Raw genomic sequence first — 19007 nt, forward strand, 5'->3', positions numbered from 1 at the left:
TCATTTTCGCCAAAAACGACCACCATATTTCTTGTAGCCTGAGAAAAACTTGTGATGGCGGGTAGAGCAGATGTTTTGACCGATTATTACGTGAGTCAGGCTAGAGGTTTGCCTGTACCATTTTACCGTGGAAGTTATCAAAACGGATACGGTCTAGGATCATTGTTTGGGAATATTGCACGTATGGCGGTACCATTACTCAAGAAAGGGGCTGTTGAAATCGGGAAAACTGCACTGCATGCCGGGAGTAATGTTGCGTCGGATGTCCTGGCAGGCCGTGATTGGAAAACCTCGCTGAAAAACCGCACCCGCGAATCTGGTAAAAGGTTGGGGAAGCAGGCACTTTCCAGCATTCGGTCACGTGTAGTCGCAAGTGGTGGTTTAAAGACCAACACGCGTCGTAAGCGCAGTATCTCATCGTCTGGAGTCCGTAAACGACGAGCGGTCAACGGTAAACATTATCAAGATATATTTGATTAGTTATGGCATCCAGACTAGTTGATCCAAGCTCTTGCTGTGAATGTGCAAAAGAGGAACTGGACATCTTTGCCGTCCCTCCCACTCAAACAAGTATTGAAAGTGGAAAATACATACAATTTAACCCAGTATCTTCGCTTGCGGCGAACACACCGATCGAATTCCTGATACCGGGTAGTCCAACGGAATATGTGGACCTGCCCCTTACCCGAATGCACGTGAAAGCACGGATAATAAATGAGGATGGTACAAATCTGACTCCTGACGCGGAAGTAGGCCCTACCAATCTCTTCCTACATAGTCTGTTCAGTCAGGTGGAGATTTCCCTTGGGGGTCGCGTAATATCAAGTTCGCAGAACACATACCCCTATAGAGCGTACATTGAAACAGTGCTGAACAGCTCTAAGAACGCTGTATCAACGCACCTGACCAGTAGCCTATACTACAAGGACACCCCGACTAGATTTGACCAGGCTAATCCCTTGTTACCGCAAAATCCTAACGAGGGGTTGGTGAAGAGATCCAGGTTTACATCGGAGAGCAAGGCGGTGGATCTTATAGGAGCCATTCATAGTGACATTTTCTTTCAAAAGAAACATCTTCTCAATGGAGTCGACATTAAGATAAAGTTTAACAGAGCGAAAGATGCATTCTGCCTCATGTCATCACAGCCACAGCAACGCTACCGAGTGGATATACTGGAAGCAAGTCTCCTGGTACGTCGTGTGAAAGTGGCTCCGAGTATTCTGCAGGCGCACGCCCAAGCGCTGGAATTCGCCCCAGCACGTTACCCGATCAACAGAGTGGAGTGCAAAAGTTATACAGTGACGCCTGGACATCTGTCTTTCACAAGAGAGAACATATTCTTGAACACTTTACCGAAAAGAATAGTACTGGGACTTGTTGATGCGGAAGCTTACTCTGGTGTTTACACGAGGAACCCGTTCAATTTCAGGGCGTATGGTGTAAATTATTTGTCAGTGACGGCTAATTCTGAAACTGTGGGTGGGAAACCTCTAGCTCTTTCGTACACACAGCAAGGAGGCAGAAATTACATCAGGGCCTATGAGTCGCTCTTCACCGGCACTGGAACGTATTACTCGAACATTTCTCACGATATCTCGCGAGAGGACTATAGCGGTGGAAACGCCCTCTATGCTTTCGACCTGACCCCGGACCTTGCAGGAGGGAGTGATCATTTCAGTCCAGTGCAGACAGGGGCCCTCTCCATAGAAGTCCACTTTGATAGAGCTTTGGCTAATCCGGTCAATTTTAATTGTCTACGCGGAATTCAATGAGATTGTGAGAATAGATAAAGCTAGAAACGTGATCGGTGAATTTAAATGAATACGTTACAGCTTGAACACGTTTTAGGTACCGACAGGGCGACGGGGCCACACTTTAGAGGAGTTTTTCCTCTTGATAAACTACCCAAAGATGTCGAAGTTTATCCAAGTGCATATGTAGTAAATTCCGACCCCTCAACTTTGCCTGGTACCCACTGGCTTGCAATATACTTTGACGAACTGGGGCAGGGTGAGTTTTTTGATTCCTACGGTTTACCACCGGATTTTTATGATCGGAAACTTTTCACTTTCGTGCACAGGAACTCACTTTTTCCACTTAAATACAACTCTAAACTTTTACAGGGAAATCAATCAACAGTCTGTGGACAGTATGTAATATTTTATTTATACCAACGGTGTAGGGGTTTAAGTATGTGCAAAATTCAAGACATGTTTACTAGAGATCGGGGGGTTGAATGATTTTTGGGTGCATGATTTTGTTCTTCAAATGTTTGGAATTCAAAAAGATATTGTAGACATAGATTTCTTAGCGGGCCAGATTGCAAAGGCTCTATATTTGTACAAGTGAAGTGATTTTTTTCTTTTCTATTTTGCAATTACTTTTAGAATGAATGTAGTAATGTTAGTAAATGATTACGCTGTTAACAAATAAGATACATTTCATTGTTCTTTAATTCCAACAATGAATAAAAATGAGATATTTTACAATTCAAATAAAAATCTTCTTGTCATCATTTATCAAAAGAGAAAACTAGTAATTGATCCATGACCGCTGGCGTTTCAGCGGTGTTGAAAGTCCCTGCCGCTTTCTGACACCCCTTCTACGTGGGTGGTTAGTGGGGAAGGGTTTATGTCCATCGCTGGAGTCCCTGTCAATGGGGTATTGGGCAGTATTCGTAGGGGTGTCGCACTTTCTCCCCCTCTTGACTGTTTATCTTTATACTCTCGTACGTACGCCAGCCAGTCCGGATTCCCGATTAAAAGCTCAGGAACGTTTATTTGAGCCAGAGCTTTGATGAACGGTTGCCACCCTTGGGGGCTTTGATGAGGCTTAGTCCCGAATTTTCGTTGTCGAACAGAGTTGTACACCAAGTCGGCCAGGTTACTATGCGGTACCACCACCCCTTCGTATACAATTTCCCCATTTTCATTCCAGCGCAGTACATCTGGATGCGCTTTAATGTTCGTAATCATTTGACGTGCCTTTTTCTGGTACGATTTTGGTACGACGCTGATAGCACGCGTTTCTACGCCTGCACCAACTTCATCGTGACCCCGTGCAACCCCAGTGTTTCCGATATCGCTCATTACTTCTGGCTCCATCAACCGGTTATCTCGAAAAGGATAGGTCGCATCGTGTTGATTAGCGTTATCAACCAATTTCACATTCAAAGGCTTATCAGCCAGACTCTGCTTCTTTCGTTGAAAATTCAGGTAATGCTGCAAACTTTGAGAGTACAGTTTCACCTTCTGATCGTCGTTCAAGTCAGAACGATTCAAAATTGCGTTCATGTCCGACTCTGCACGGGCTATCGTGTCAGCTAAAGGTGTGGTTTGTAAACGCTGTCTTTCTTTGATGGTGTCCAGCAATTCCTGGGGTACAAGCGCCATTTTCTTTGCATACATCATGATTCCCAATTTACTTCAGCAAACTTCCGAGCACGCCCAAAATTGGTCCCAGTAACATCGATAAGAAACCACCTTTCTGAACCAGTGTGCGTCTTTTGCTCTTCAAAGGTACGCGTTTATCGGCCAAAGTCCGAATGGGTCGTTTATACCGCGACAGGCGTTTTTTATGAGACGGTGTCATCGGGATGTTACCGGCCAGAATGTTTTTGGCGCATTCACAAATCGCCATGATGAGGTCATTGCTACCACCTTCGATAATCGCGCGACGTTGTTTCGCACCGCATTTTGATAAAAAGACATGGTGAAATGGGTAAGGGGTCTAACAACACCACGGTTTTTGTCCTCTGAGTTTACTTCGGTATGTACACATAGGTGGTCTCTTCAGGGAATATGGCTGTCCGCAGTCTAAACTGTTCAGGGGTCTGCGGCTTCAAGTCAAATAGAAGATACCCATATGGTACGGAGGTGGCATCCTCATAAGCCTCTCTGATGAATTTGACATTCCCCGGAGAAATTTGTTTCGCCAGATGGCTTATTTGCGAATTATCTCGTGCATTTTTGAAAGCAACAATGTAATGACTGTTCAGGGATATTGATCTCATCTCCTTGCCTTGCTGGAACAAGTTTTGCAGGAGTAACAATATCGAAGCGTTCTTATGGTGCGTGCCACGCGTAAACAAGTCTGTAACACGCTTATTACCCGATACTTCTTGCATTAGATCATCTATGATAATCAAGTTAGCTTGTTCGGGATCTAGTCTCTCAATTAAGTCCCCCGGTAAGCCGTCGATAAAGTTTATGTTCGGTATTTGCGTAGGAGTTCGTTGAAGAGCGGCTGATATTGACCGTAACACCACAGGATATTCTTTGGCGTTGGTTTTATCATTTGCTCCATGGATAACAACAGCCTCTTCACGAATTGCGTTTTACCAGATTGTGAAGGTCCAGCGACGATACAGTTGTAAGGATGTATGAATTCCATTATCGCAGATATAAACAAACACTCTGTGATGTGCGTTAATCTGTGACGACATGGCGCTTAAATTGTCTATTCACTGTCCAGCTCCTGTTCCTCTAGCAACGCAGCCAACACATCAACTGTGGCATCGTCGTTATTATCATAACAGAGGTACCCTACGGTAGAGTTTCGCAGCCGTTTATCAGTACGCGTTTGTCGTACACAAGACGAAAGCACTTGTCTTCAGTCTTTGACTTCAGGGTCATCTCCGTCTTGTTGCGGGTGATTTTAAACGGGATGTGTACTGTCACGCTTTCATCAGGTTTCCTCAGGACGATATCTTTCATGGTATCAAAGTTGATGACTTTGGAAGCATCAAAAGTCAGCGAGATTCCCTTGACCTTACAATGTGTCGCAATGTCACTGTTATGCTCGCAAGCAACTTTATAGCTGTAGGACTTTGGACCGGTACTGACAAATTCACAAATGTACTGACCGTTTTCAAGTTCGTCGGTAAAGTCCCCCAGGTATTCGCCAAGTTCCAAATCCGGCATGTCTGGCCTAGAAACGTAGATGATACTGTCGGTGTCAAAGTACAGCACGCGGTCGCCAAGTTTCTCTAATGCCTTGTAGAGAGTCAGACGTGCATGACATGTCGTGTAGGCGGCAATCACAACGTTGGTGCGCGGGTTAGTTGGGGTGAATGCTTTAACATCACGTAAACTCACTTGGACTACTTCCGGGTTGACCATAACAATGTTATCAATTTCCACTGTCTCGTCACTAAGAAGATCAAAGTAACGAGCAGGGGTATCGACGTATTCTGTTCTTGAAAGTCCTGCATTCTGGGCAAATTTACCCCAAAGCGTATTAAGGCAGGCTTTCCCGAGCGTACGAAGTCCAGGATTGTGTTGGATTCTGCCATATTCAAGCTGAATGCCCTCCTTCTCGAAGTAACGGGTAATGTACCGTTGGCGATCATCTTCCGTTTGACATGACTCAGGCCAGCCAGATGCCATCTGCTTGATCTTCAGGAATTCATTGATGTAAGGTGTGAAGAGACCACCGCATTTTTCATCAGGATCATAAACAGCCACTTCTGAATAGTGCCAAATTTCATAAAGTTTGACAATCTTGTAACCCTTCTCCAGGGCTTTCTGAACCTCATGAGTAACCCAGGTACCAACAAGTGCACGTTGATCCTCGGTGTGACTACAGATGCTCGTCGCACTCTGCTCCTCTGCACAGGTTCTACAAAGGGGGAAAACTAACTTTCCGTTGATCTTACACGGTAGAACCGGAAAATATAATTCGTATGGTGGTACTAGTTTACACTTAACAAGCCCCTCGAACCCCGTAATATCGTTATTTTGTGGTAAGTCTTCATCGGTTATGATCTCCGGGTGACCTAGCGGATACGGGCAATACTTGTTTACATATGGATATAAACTTGTTACGTCATAGTATCGTACTTTCTCATCCGATTTCGCTTTGTAGTAGAGTCTGCTTGCGTTCGTCCGCCCGCCGAAAAAAGCATCACGCGGATTAATCGGATCAACTATGTCAATATTCTCAATAAATGCGTGCATCTCGGGGTCGCCGGCTATTTTTTCACGCAGAGAACACTCCCAAATTTCCTCAACTGTGAACCCCAAAAACTCAAGCGATTGCTTACGGACCTCGGTTTTTTTGTTCAGAGCCAGCATACTAGACCCGTCAAAGGGGGATGTTGTTTCTTCGCGGTAGCACTTTAGACACCCGTGAAAGAGACACCCGTAAACTTCAATAACTTTGTTTTGGGGCTCTACGAAACCGTCGACATAGTAGTGTGCTATTTTTTTCTCACCGATGTTGCCAGCATGCTGCACGAACATGCCTGTCTTATGGGCATACCACTTAAGATACGAAAGTGCCATTTTGGAATACTTCACTTTCGGCCTATACCCCTGATACGGTATTATGCCGATCGTCTTCGGTTCTAAAAAATTCCTGCGAAAAAGAAAATTGCAGGCCGAAGCGATCGTGACACTGTATTTAAATGGGCAAAAACCTATATCTTCTTTTCCAGTTCCCGATACTTCTAAAAACAAGCTTCGGAAATGGAGACATGCGAGTCTCAAGACGTCCACGTCGCTCTTACAATACGCCAGCAATTCCTTTTGAAAGTCAAAGCGATAATTCTTGGCGACCATGTCATGGTACCACTTTAAGAATACGTCCCTGTCTTTCGGGTTCTTTGAATCTGGCGCATAGAATCTAACTGGCGGCATCGGGCCGCAATAGTTTTCATTTTCCGGCGTATTAAATAAGTGCGGGAAGTCACCTTTACGGACCCCGTGTAATCCGAAAGCCTTTGGTAGTTTGCTCAGAGCCATGGGTAAGAAATTAAGCGAATCGACGATTTTGATTTCGGTTTTAGCCACGTTGATGCACATTATTTTACTCCCCGTCATGATAATGTCGGGTTTGACAGCGTTTTGATGGATGTAATCCATAATAAACATTCCGTCATACCCTTTCAAGTTATGGGCAAGACAGATTGCACCCTCGTTTTCCTCGGAAAACAGCCACTTGCAAAATTCGTTGACGGTATCACTCCCTTTAAATATTTTTTGGTTTTCACCACAGTTTAGACACGAACTGTTTTCATTTATGTTCTCCACGTGTAGACAAAGGTCGCAGACTCTTTGTGCAACGCATAGATTTGGAATGTGTCGCCGAGTGTCACTATCTACTACGCTTTCGAAATCGAAAAAGATGAAAGTTTGATAAGATGGTTCATCTTTATTCTCCTCATCATCGTGCCACTCCATAGCCATGGTACAAAAATACCCATCCATTAAATCGTCATCTATGTAATCGATGTCTTCTCTAGTCAATGGCTCAGACTGTATTTTATTTCGTTTTTTGTCTTCCTCAGTCAGAGCAACTTTCATGTAACACCGATGACCTGGCCGAACAAATATTTTACAAATACCACACAGCATTTCGTCGCAATAATGCGTACCATCATCATCACGTTTTGCGTCGTCGCGTTTGAAGTGTTTGTTGCATTTTGTACAACGATGATAAAGGTCACATGTGGATTTTTTTGACCTACTTGAAACTTGTTTATGTAAATCAAAACAGGCAGAATTTTTAAATGAGCGTTTACACACGTCGCATAATTTGCGTGGTTCTTCAGCCTGTGCCTGACATCGTATGCTTTTACAGTCAAAGCATACGCTGTTACATTTATGACGGATCCTATTCTGATATGTCTTCTTGCACTCGTGACAGTAATAGGTTGACTCTGCAAATCCAGCCATTTTTGTGATGACGTCATAGTGATCGTCATGGTGGTAGAGGTAAATCGGTTTGCCAGACTGTGGCCCAGAATAAATGATGGTATTGAAGTGAGCCGCAGAAACAACATTGATCTGAAAGTCGGTTAACACCTCTTGAAATTTCTTTATTTCGGCAATACCACATGTACCTAATTCAACTCCGGCTTTCTCATACAATTCCATCGCTAATCTTTTCTGTATCGGACGACCCATTGAAATCTGTTTTCGTTTCGGGTTTTTGTCCGCAACAGCGCACGCGGTGACCAACGCCCGACCACAACAGAGATTATCCAAATTTCTGATTTGGATGATCGAACGTTTAGATGACAAAAATTTCTCGAGATTGACGAATTTCATATTACGCTTGCCACTACCGATTGGCATCGCAACGTGAATGACATTTATAAAAACTCCGTTATTTATTTCAAACTGTTCGTAGGACTGCAAAACTCTCTCAATTTCACTAAAAAGTAGATCAACATCCATATCCCGAACATAAATAAACGGTAGGTTGATCGCCCTCTGTAATTGAGGAGTTCGGAAAACAAAACGTATACGGTCTGTAGGCCTCATATTGGATATTATGTCATCGACGATGCCTTGAAATGCTCGGTAGATTACGAGGAACACTTCATGCAAGCCATCCGTCTCTATGTCACGAAAATGAATGGCGTAGTCTGTTTCACTGGTTTTGTACTTTTTGTTGTATCGGTGGTTGATTTCTCGAATGTTATAAATTTGGTCACGAGGCAAGTTCTCTATTTCTACCCGAGATCTCTTAGCATCACTCTCGATCTTTTTAGCTACTCTTTTCTTTGATGGAGTGGCACGGTTCCTTCGGACCGATGTAACTTTGGGAGGATCGTTATAACCCGAAGTGGAAGGCTGAGGGGAGGAGACTCGTGGAGTAGTAAGTGTGTCTGTCTTAGGCTTTTGAGACTGATTAGTACCACCAAATTGACTTACACATTCCGGTTCTACCGTGTTATTTCCAAAATGAACCCCCGAACCTGTGCATTCAGAGTCAGAATTTGACATGTCAGAGTCACTTACCGAGTTAACTTCATTTTGACGTAAGGTCGCAGCGGTCAACTGGCATCGCCGGATTAGAGCAGTAAGCTGGAGTGCAGGAGTCATCTCATCTCTGTGCATTACCAGTAAAAGTTCTAACTCAGGAATGTTTACTGCAGCCATAAAGGCATCAGTAAGGACTTGTTCCATGGAATCGGCCATTGTTGCTATCGTCTTGAAGCGGTCAAGGTATGATAAAAACTTGGCAGTTTTTTTGAATGTGGGATACGCACTGTGTTTCACACAAGCAAGTGACAAGACCAGGCAACGCAGTCATATTTCAAGTTCAGGGTTATTTTAATGACAAAAGAAATATAAACACAAAAATTACACAATTAACAAGGCAGCCATTCAGTAATAGAAAAAGTCAAAGTATTGAGTTACTGTATACATTTAAGTATAAACATTTAGACAAAAAAAATTAAAAAATGTTCAAGCTGTTCCAATCTGTTGTAGGAACAAATCAAATTGTAAATCTCTGTCTTCATCGAAGTCATCGTACGCCCAACTTAAACTTTGTAATAGTCTTAGCATTTCTTGTGAGTTCATTGATGGCGAAGTTGTCCTGGTTTTCTCTTTCCATGACTGAATTACCCGCATGAGATCCATACGCTTGACAGCATCGTCAAAATATCGGTATACGTAATCCCGTGCTTCCAACATCACGCAGTCATGCTTAAATTGAGATAGGTCACCTAAGTCACACGCCTCACAACGTTCCTCCGTTATTCTGATACAGATTGTCTTCACCTCCTCGGAAAATGCTTCCCGTAAAGCGTTCAGCAACTCTTGCTCCCTCAAAACGTCGACAATCATCGAGTTGTGGTCGATGCAGTGTGCATGGACAGGTCTAGGAGTGAGTTGTCCTGGGCTGGGGCACTGTTAACCCCGTCTTGCGGAGATACCTCCATCGGTATACATACTTGACCAACACCGGCCGAAGGTTCGTCTAACGTTGGTTTGTCCTGCTTAGGGGTTCTGGTCGTTGTCCTCACAGTTCCTGAACTACCGGCCCGTGGAGCATCATCCGCCGCCTGGGTGGGTTCATTCTTTTTGGCAGTGACAAAGTAGTGAGAGTAATCTCTTGCTGATTTTGCGGTAATAAACTGCATTGCGGAGATCACTTGTAGATATGTAGACGTGATGAAGTGAGACACAAAAACTCAATGTTGTTGTACGAAGCGAATGTAGTGTTCTGATGCCAACACTCTTCTTTATAATGTGAACTGTTAGGAATTCGAGATGTAATGTTTATCAAGTCAATCCTGATATGTATTCAGCGTGAATTGCTCCACTATATCATTCATTTCTTCACCCGACGGGGATGGTGTCAACAAACGAAAAGCGTCTATCCAAAAACTGTTCACTATTTCTTGCTCTGTTCGATAAATTCCTCTTCCTTTGTGGTATGAGAATAACCTTTTCAATACCATTCGCCGTTCGTACTTTTCTATCTCGTCCACAACAATCGCCGTTTCCATAGTTTTTAAAATTTCAAACACCCGGTTTTTTCCCGGTAAGCTTATCAAGAACGTCACACGTCAAGTAGAAGATTATCATAAACCCCACTATGGAATATACACTAAGTGTTTATCTCTATGACTTGTTAATTAAAACAATGGTGAACAGCTGCACGGTATACAAACACATATAAACACGCATTATTTGTATTAATTTTAAATTTATTTAATTAAAGTTTATCTCTATGGCTTGTTAATTAAAACAATGCTGCACAGAGCCAGTGTTTGTAAATTAAAATGAAGAAAGTGTATACAAACACATATAAACACGCATTATTTGTATTAATTTTAAATTAAAGAAAAGCAATGTCACGCGTTAGAAAAGACACTTCATCATACATCTTGCCAGGCAGACGCGTGATTGTGCCTTGAGATATTACTTAGGGTTATTCAATACAATAAATAGTAATCACACTATTCAGGCAAATATAATCATACCAATTTATGTAACAGTGGGGACTCTTCACGTGATCACGTCAATTTAGCTTACGTCATATGCTAATGAAGTGTTCCATACTCACAGTCATTAATATGTAATTATGCAAATGTATTCATGTATGCAGATATGCTAATGAAGTGTTCCATACGCACACCCCCCACTACTAATATTAAGTCAATTTAACTTTTTGTGAAACCAAATGTCAGGCAGCTGGAACTACATTAAGGTAACCACTCTGCTATTTACCTGAAACATTTTTTTTTCAACCTATATTGCCCAGTCATGACAACAAGGTCACGCCTTAGTGTATTTTTACTTTCAAATACGTATGGCGGAAAGTTATTTCCTATATGTATCTTTACTTGTAAACCAGAAATGGATCGCTTCTGGGCAAATAAATCCGTATGTCAACATGACGTTCAAACTGATATAGGTACATCAGTTACATTTACTTTTTCAGACACTTTATTTCATTCAGAGACAACAGCTTCATGGGAAAACAAGGTCAAACTGTCTTCCCATATTAGCTGTCGATCATGATTGGCAACTCTCTACAGATTTATGTTTTATAACACTGATCAAGTATACGTGATTACTCATAGCAGTGTTCTAACTCTGCACAGTTTATCATAAGACGTTTCGTACACATTTTCTATAAAGAGCAACTGAATATGTTAGACAAAATTACCACGCACAGCTGAGTATATTCTTTAAATTTATTGCACATCAAAATTGACGCAGAGATGCACTTGTGACAGGAAACTGCTTTCTCATTGATCATTCTCTTCATAATCGGACCACCGCTAACTGAAGACATGCTCACAATAGTAACATTTCCACATATATGAAGCGCGATGTCATGACATTTTGTTAGAAAAAGTGAATTTGACATAAAACGGCCGATTAAAGTGGAAAATAAACGTACGAAAGGTTGCAGTATTCTAAGCAACTTCTATACGTATGATATGTGTTTCTCTAAAGTTGATTGTCGATAATTTACGGTAATAAGAGGGGAGGCGCACGTTAATATGTCAATGCTGACAGCTGATATTTATCAAAATATACTGAAATAATCACTGACGTGAAGCAGCCAATTAAAATACTGAATGATAATTTATTTTAATCATCTCATAGACAAGGACGAAATAAAGCTCTATCGACAGACCTGCCACTTTTCTTTGTATGTAAAAGGTGACAATTCATATCTACTGAGCCATGGTTTTGTTTTCTCAGATCTATTTCTTTCCCGTTGTGTTCCTCCTTTGAATCTACGCTATCGCCCAATGGTAAAATTTGTCTAGCCAACGAGCTAGGATAAGCTGCCCTGCAATACTATGATTAAGCTAAATTTGACTCGCTATCCTACTGGTTATACCTGCCAAATATCTGCCATTATCATTAAATGACAACAGACATAAAAAGATAAACAGACAGACAGACAGACAGACAGACAGATAGATAGACAGGCATACTCAGACACTCTTTCCTCCCTCCCTCCCTACCCACATAGATGCAGTGATACATACATAGGCCTACATACATACATACATACATACATACATACATACATACATACATACATACGATGTTTCCTCTTGTCTGATCATCGTCGTAAATGACACGGCTCTTTACGGCAATAACTCAGCGCTACCCGTCAAGCGATTGATTTTGCGTAGGTCAGCGGAGCGAAAATTATTGCTCTGGCTCGCGAGAATGTCGTCTGATAAACATTTCCGTGCGTTGTCGCCCCCGTATGTATCTGTTGCGTTTTTACCGTACATGTAGGCATTTGTAATCTGTGTACTGTAATTCCCCGGACTGCTTGCTTTTAGTTGTATTATGGTGTTTACTGCTATCAGCCCTGAATATTAAAATCCAAGCACTCTTTCATTCTGCACCTATCTTTGTCACACATTCTCTTGTTTCTTCCGCTGCTCTGGTCTCTGGAACTTCGCTTTTGCTTGCAAATGCTTTCTAGTTTAGTTTATGAATTTGAAGGGTTTTAGGGAAATCCACCACAGTAGCCATGGAATGTGACTTAAACTTTTTGTCTCTGCAGTTGCACGTGTACTCTAATATGCACAGGATATTAATCCTAGTTTGCTTTTGCCATTCAATAAAATCCCTGGAAAATCCAGTGGGTGAAAAAAAAGAAAAATAAGGATCTGATGAAGAGAAACGACTATTTTTGTTTTGTGTGGCCAATCAATCCATTCTGTAAATTAGTGTAAACGACAGCGGTAATGTATCAATTTTAGAGGTCAACAGTCATCATCACCTCAAGTGGGAATGTGTAAGCGGAACTTTGATATAGCCTTTGGACTGTGAAAGCATCATTGATCAATGAGCGAGCAGATAATTTTACCATTCACATGCCGATTTTGTATATTTATATATAGTCTGGTGCCGAAACCCTGATTTTTGGTCGAACCCAAAAATTTCGGCCCCACAATGGTTCTCGGTGGTTTCTGTATCTTCAAAACCTACTGAATCAGGATCTGCATGATGCCACCCTGGCACCCTTGGGCATTTTAATATATTCAAGATGGCTGCCAAGATGGCCGCCAAAACATGTAAATGGTAATATCTCAGCTCTATGAAATGTTATCAAAGGGATTTTGGTGTCATTTGCCAGATAAACAGGGCCAAGGAATTCATGTTATTACAATGTGAATTTTGATATATGCAGATCTTAAAACTGCATTTCATCAACTCTAAACTAAATTGACTTCACAATGTTTATGTTGTATTAAATTTTTTTTATGATATGAATCTGCATCCATTCTTCAAAAGCAAAAGCAGAGCAAAATTCGGAATAGTATACCATAATGCAGGGGTCAAAATTAATTGGTTATTATGAATAAACTACATGAATGTAAAGAAATCATATCAAAACATACACATTGTAATAGGATTGCCACCAAAGGCGGCAGCTCAAAATACTAAGATCGGTTCTAAACACTCATTTTTAGCTACTATAGACCATAGTCTATAGAAGCTATTTGGATGGGTATCTGTCCGGCCTCCATCGTCAGGCTGTATGTACATATGTATGTGTGTATGTATGTATGTATGTATATATGTATGTATGTATGTATGTCCATTTGTGAGGTGTCTGTCCACTCAAATATCTTGAGAACTGCTGTACTTCCTGATTTTATATTTGTTGTGTAGATGCAAAATATGAGTATGAGAAACCAACTTTTTGTAATTTTTTGATATTGATGAAAAATATGCAAATTAGTTGCAAAAAAAGGTGTTTTTGGTGAAAAATCTTCTTCTTCATAACGGCTGGTCAGACAGCTTTGATATTTGGTATACAGGTCCCTAGGGATAACCCAATTTGGATTTTTCAAATTGTGATGAAATATGTAAATTTGTATTTTTACGGAATTTTTTTGGTCTTTTTTGGTCGAAAAGTTATTTCATCAAAACCGCTCATCTGACAGCTGATATTTGGTATACACGTTCCTGCAGATGAACTAAATATGATATATTGAATATATAATGAAATCTTCAATTTTGTATTTTTGGTGCAATTTGTGCCATTTTTGGTTGACAAATTTGTTTCTCAAAAACTACTTGTCTGATGCCTTTGATATTTGGTATACAGGTTCCTAGGGGTTCTCTTAGTGTGATATAGTGAAAATTGATGAAATCTTCAATTTTTGTATTTTTGGGTCAATTTCTGCCATTTTTTCCCCCAAAATATTTGTTTGTCAAAAGTTGCCCATGTGATAGCTTTGAGATTTGGTATATAGGTTCCTAGGCTTTATCTTAATGTAATATATTGAAATTATGATGAAATCATCAATATTGTATTTTTGCAGCTAATTTTGCCATTTTTGGTCAGGCTATCCTGAAATGAGCTATCAAAGATATCAAACTTCTCATCAATACATGTGTCACAAAAGTTATTGTCTACATAACACAGCAGAGCTCTGTCGACTGTTGTGTCGCTTGTTTTTTCAAAACCGCTGGTCAGACAGCTTTTTGGTTTTTGGTTAACAGGTCCCTAGGATGACCTTAGTGAGATAATTTCATACAGTCAGGAAATTCCTAATTTTGTATCCATGTCTGTAGTAGCTTCAGGGACATTGGCCGTATGTTTGGTATTTCCCGCACCTCACATCACTTTTTTACCTTCATCTCTGGGAAGTGGTACCTTTTTTTTTCTCTCTTGGGCAGATGCAACAAATTGTTTTTATTCACCATGGGAGGCTGACAATTTTTTCCCCAAATCATCCAGCCCCTCCCTCAGAAACCAAAAGGATTTCCACTTAGCATGCTCGGTAAAAATTGTTGTGACATGGGGCTGAAATTAATCTATCGTTTGGCCAATCACTTATACATACGTACATACATTCATACATACATACATACATACATACATACATACATACATACATACATACATACATACACAGTTTTGATCTAGAGTGCACCATTGCGCATTTTGCGCAAAAAAATCAGCTATGGCGCTATTTTCACAGGCCATGGCGCCATTTCGGGCGCAATATTTCAAGACCGGCGCCTGGTAGTTTGTTTCTGCCAGGCCACTATGTTTTACGCCCATGCTCTACGACAACACGAGGATTTACCGTAACGTGGTATATATTCAATCACGACATTTTGCGACAATGACGTAAGTTGGGATGACATCTTTGACGGGACGTGTGCAGAAGGCCATGCGTAGCTAGCTATGCCAGCTGTACGATGCCAGCGGTAGGATGGTTATTCTGCCGTACAGGTTATCGTAACGTTGCTTGGATAGTCGTTCGAGGCGGGCGGCCACAGGTCGCCGTTTACTTGGCCAAGTAAACGGCGACCTGCAGCCGCCCGCCTCGAACGACTATCCAAACAACGTTACGATAACCTGTGCTCTGCCGCGCCGTGGCTATATCTGTAAAGCCGTCGGGTTGTCTCCTCACCCACGCCCGATGATGGAGGTACAACGATGGAAGTGTCAGAAACTGACACGCAGACCGATGTTGCCGGTTCGCAACACAACCAGACCCCGCAGGTGAATACAATTTTGGGAATTTTACCATTAACTTCGATATGTAAGGCTATTATATGTAAGCTTAGACTGTAGTACGTTATGATCAAATAGCAAGCAATGCTTATACTGTATAACTATTTTACATGATGGAGTGGCCGGGACTGGTATTCAGTGCATGGTGTCGTGGACGCTAATTTCTGACATTTCTTGGGGTGATCAAAATATCCGAGTGGTAGGGAATGGTTATGTTTGTAAACTGGCAGCGAGTTTCCGAGGACATGTCACTTGTTTACTTATTGTTTGGCAGTGATTCGCATACCAGCGTGGTAGCTACGTGGGGTTTCCAGTCGTACAAATACAGTTTAGATATTTAATATTTCTGTCATCAAACAAATGGAGAAGAGAGTGAATGTTTTTGTCTCAGTTTAATTTTTCTCTAGTATACGTAAATCCAATATTTTACAGGTTTGATAATTCATTTACGTGAACTTATTTACGTGAACCCCAAATTTTATTTTAGTCCTTTACTCTAAACTTGAAATTTTGAAGAAATATAAGATAAAGGACACACTCTCAAATCTAAGTTTATTATTCTCTGGATACCAAAATCTAGTATTTAACATTTTTAATAGTTTATTTTTTTAAATTATTTACCCCCTCTTTTTATTTTTTTCCTTTACTCTTTACTTAAAATTGATTCAGAAATGGTACATGTTAGGGTGAAATTTTTATTAAAATCAGATTTGGCATTTCAGTGTTTACAGCTCAATAAAAAAATCATATTTTCTTCTCTCAGGTGAAGTGGCTGTCACAATGGCACTGGCTGTACTATGGACATGATGAATGGTAGCTGATGGTACATGTCTGCAATAAAACATATGCATAATCATCAGTATTGAGTTGAGAAAATGGTCAAAATTTGAAAAAAAAAACCGAATAAAAGTGTGTTATTAAATGTTGACTCACCTGTACGTCTGTCTTTTTGAAGAGATCCTTCTTGTCGGTGAACGGCCAGTCACTGCAGTAACTTCATATTATTTGATTAAAGGGACAGTAGCTGTCACTTTTAATAGGCTGCTTTCAGTGTTTTTATTCTGAGTATCAAAATGGTTTTTGTAATTCTCCAAAAATCAAGTTTGTCAACAAAGTCTGTATATCCACTCTATTTCTAGCAGTGGTATTGTTGACAATTGAATCATAATTAAATTGTGAACATTAAGGGTTTACAACTAAAACATGAATAACTAAAGCGTAGTTGACAAACTGAATGCTAGTGAAATAACTTCAAGCTCAATAGAAAACTGCCGTTGTTGGATGACACACAGAAAGAAAAATATCAACAGTTACAGCTACTGCACCTTTTTGTCAATTCCTTTAGCACAGTGGAATCTGTCTTTGCAAATGTTGCCTGGCAACCCAGTCTGTCCATTATAAGCCTTTTAAAAACAATTAATTGCAATTTTAATTTGATTAATAATTCTGGGGGACCACTTTTTATCCGCTGGTTGGGATCAACAAGGGCCCAGCATGGCCCCCTTTTTTTGCCAATGGCCCCTTTTTTCAAGGGAGTGGGCCCACGATGGCCCCTATTTTTGAAGTCCTAGATCAAACACTGCATACATACATACGTACACACACACATACATACATACACACACATACATACATAAATACATACATACATACATACATACATACATACATACATACATACATACATACATTCAAACAAAAAGACATCACTCATACCACAGTCTCTCTATATACACATTTGACAGTCGATCAACGTGGTAATTTAAACTATGGTCGTTTTGCAATTTTAGCCATTTTTTGGTGATCAGTTTTGAAGGCAGGCTGTCTGTACTCCCCTAATTGTTGTACTATGCCGTACATGTGCAATTATTGATTGAAAACTTGGTTAAGCTATTGCGATCGTACAAAACAGAGTGCATAATTACATGTTGGCCAAAGACACGCCCTCTTTTGTGCTTGTCGCCCCTCCACACTATGGTAGTGCCCTCTATTAGGCACAATTCTTGCAGTAAGATTTAAATTCAGATGTGGCTTCAAACTGAAGTAGTAGCTACGTTTCCTGTGGTATTTGACACAATTTTTATCTTACTAATTTGTTCAAAAGTTAAGGTGCTTTACTTGTGGAGTTGAAGAAGTGATAATATTTTATTTCAATTCTGTGCCGCTCAAAAATCCAGTGGGCGATAAAACATGGACTTGAATGGAGAGAACTATTTTTTTATTGGTGTGGCTATTCCATTCCGTTCATTCTGTTCCGCAAATTAGTGTAAGCCCTGAGTGTATAAAATCACACTGTGCGTAAATTTGTAACATTAAAAATACCATCAAGGACAGTGTGCTCATATTTAGTTGGAAACGGTCCATTTAAGAAATATTTAAACCTGGCGAAAAACAAGAATGACAAAAGTAAATAAGGTCTGAAACTGTAGGTACTGGAGGTCAACTTTAGCAATGTGCATAGCAGAGGAATGCTTCAGCACAGTCCCTCTTAGTTTGAGCAGGTCTGCTAATATGTAACAGTTCATGAACAATGACAGGAAATGACTCACAAGCTGTTCAGTTACTGACACCACTCCTACACATAATACTATAGTTACTCTGCATACTAATAGGTTAGAGATCATAGAAGCTCTTACTCCGATTGGGCTGTTTTAGTTAATGCCACCAATCCTGCATATTTGCAGCATTTCCTCTTTATCTTACCTAATTTTCAATAATTATCAAACATGCACTGGATTTGATGTTATTTGCAGATGATACTCAGTTGTATCTGATATGTGAGCGTGCTGTCGACTCAGCATTCATAGTTGAACATTGTATTGATGATATTCGTCAATGGATGATTGAAAATCGGTTGGTTTTGAATGATGCTAAGACAGAAGTGATCCACTTCTGTTCAAAGTTTAAGAAATCAGTTGATCTGTCATCTCTTCGAGTAGGGACCACTGATGTTACTACGTCTAAATATGTTCGTGATCTTGGTGTTCATTTAAATTGCTGTGCAGATATGACTACTCAAATTTTGAAATTATGTCAGTGTGCATCGTTCGCTCTACAAAGAATTGGTCGTATTAGAAATGTTTTAGATCGCACAAACACTGAAAGACTTGTGCATGCTTTTGTAACATCACGTCTCGATTACTGCAACAGCTTGCTGTTCGGTATCGAAGACAAATACCTCTGTAAACTTCAGTTACTTCAAAATTCTGCTGCTCGTCTAGTTACACGCACAAAAATGCATGAAC

General features: G+C 40.6%; 1 protein-coding gene across 1 annotated transcript; it reads left to right on the forward strand.

Moving 5' to 3' along the window:
- Positions 1 to 482: 482 nt before the first annotated feature.
- LOC139128618 (uncharacterized protein F54H12.2-like) lies at positions 483 to 1775 on the forward strand. The gene has a single exon (XM_070694359.1). The coding sequence runs from the start codon at positions 483 to 485 to the stop codon at positions 1773 to 1775; it is 1293 nt and encodes a 430-aa protein (XP_070550460.1).
- Positions 1776 to 19007: the final 17232 nt, after the last annotated feature.

This window comes from Ptychodera flava, unplaced genomic scaffold (genome assembly GCF_041260155.1).
Source record: "Ptychodera flava strain L36383 unplaced genomic scaffold, AS_Pfla_20210202 Scaffold_61__1_contigs__length_779756_pilon, whole genome shotgun sequence".
NCBI classification, from domain to species: Eukaryota; Metazoa; Hemichordata; class Enteropneusta; family Ptychoderidae; genus Ptychodera; species Ptychodera flava.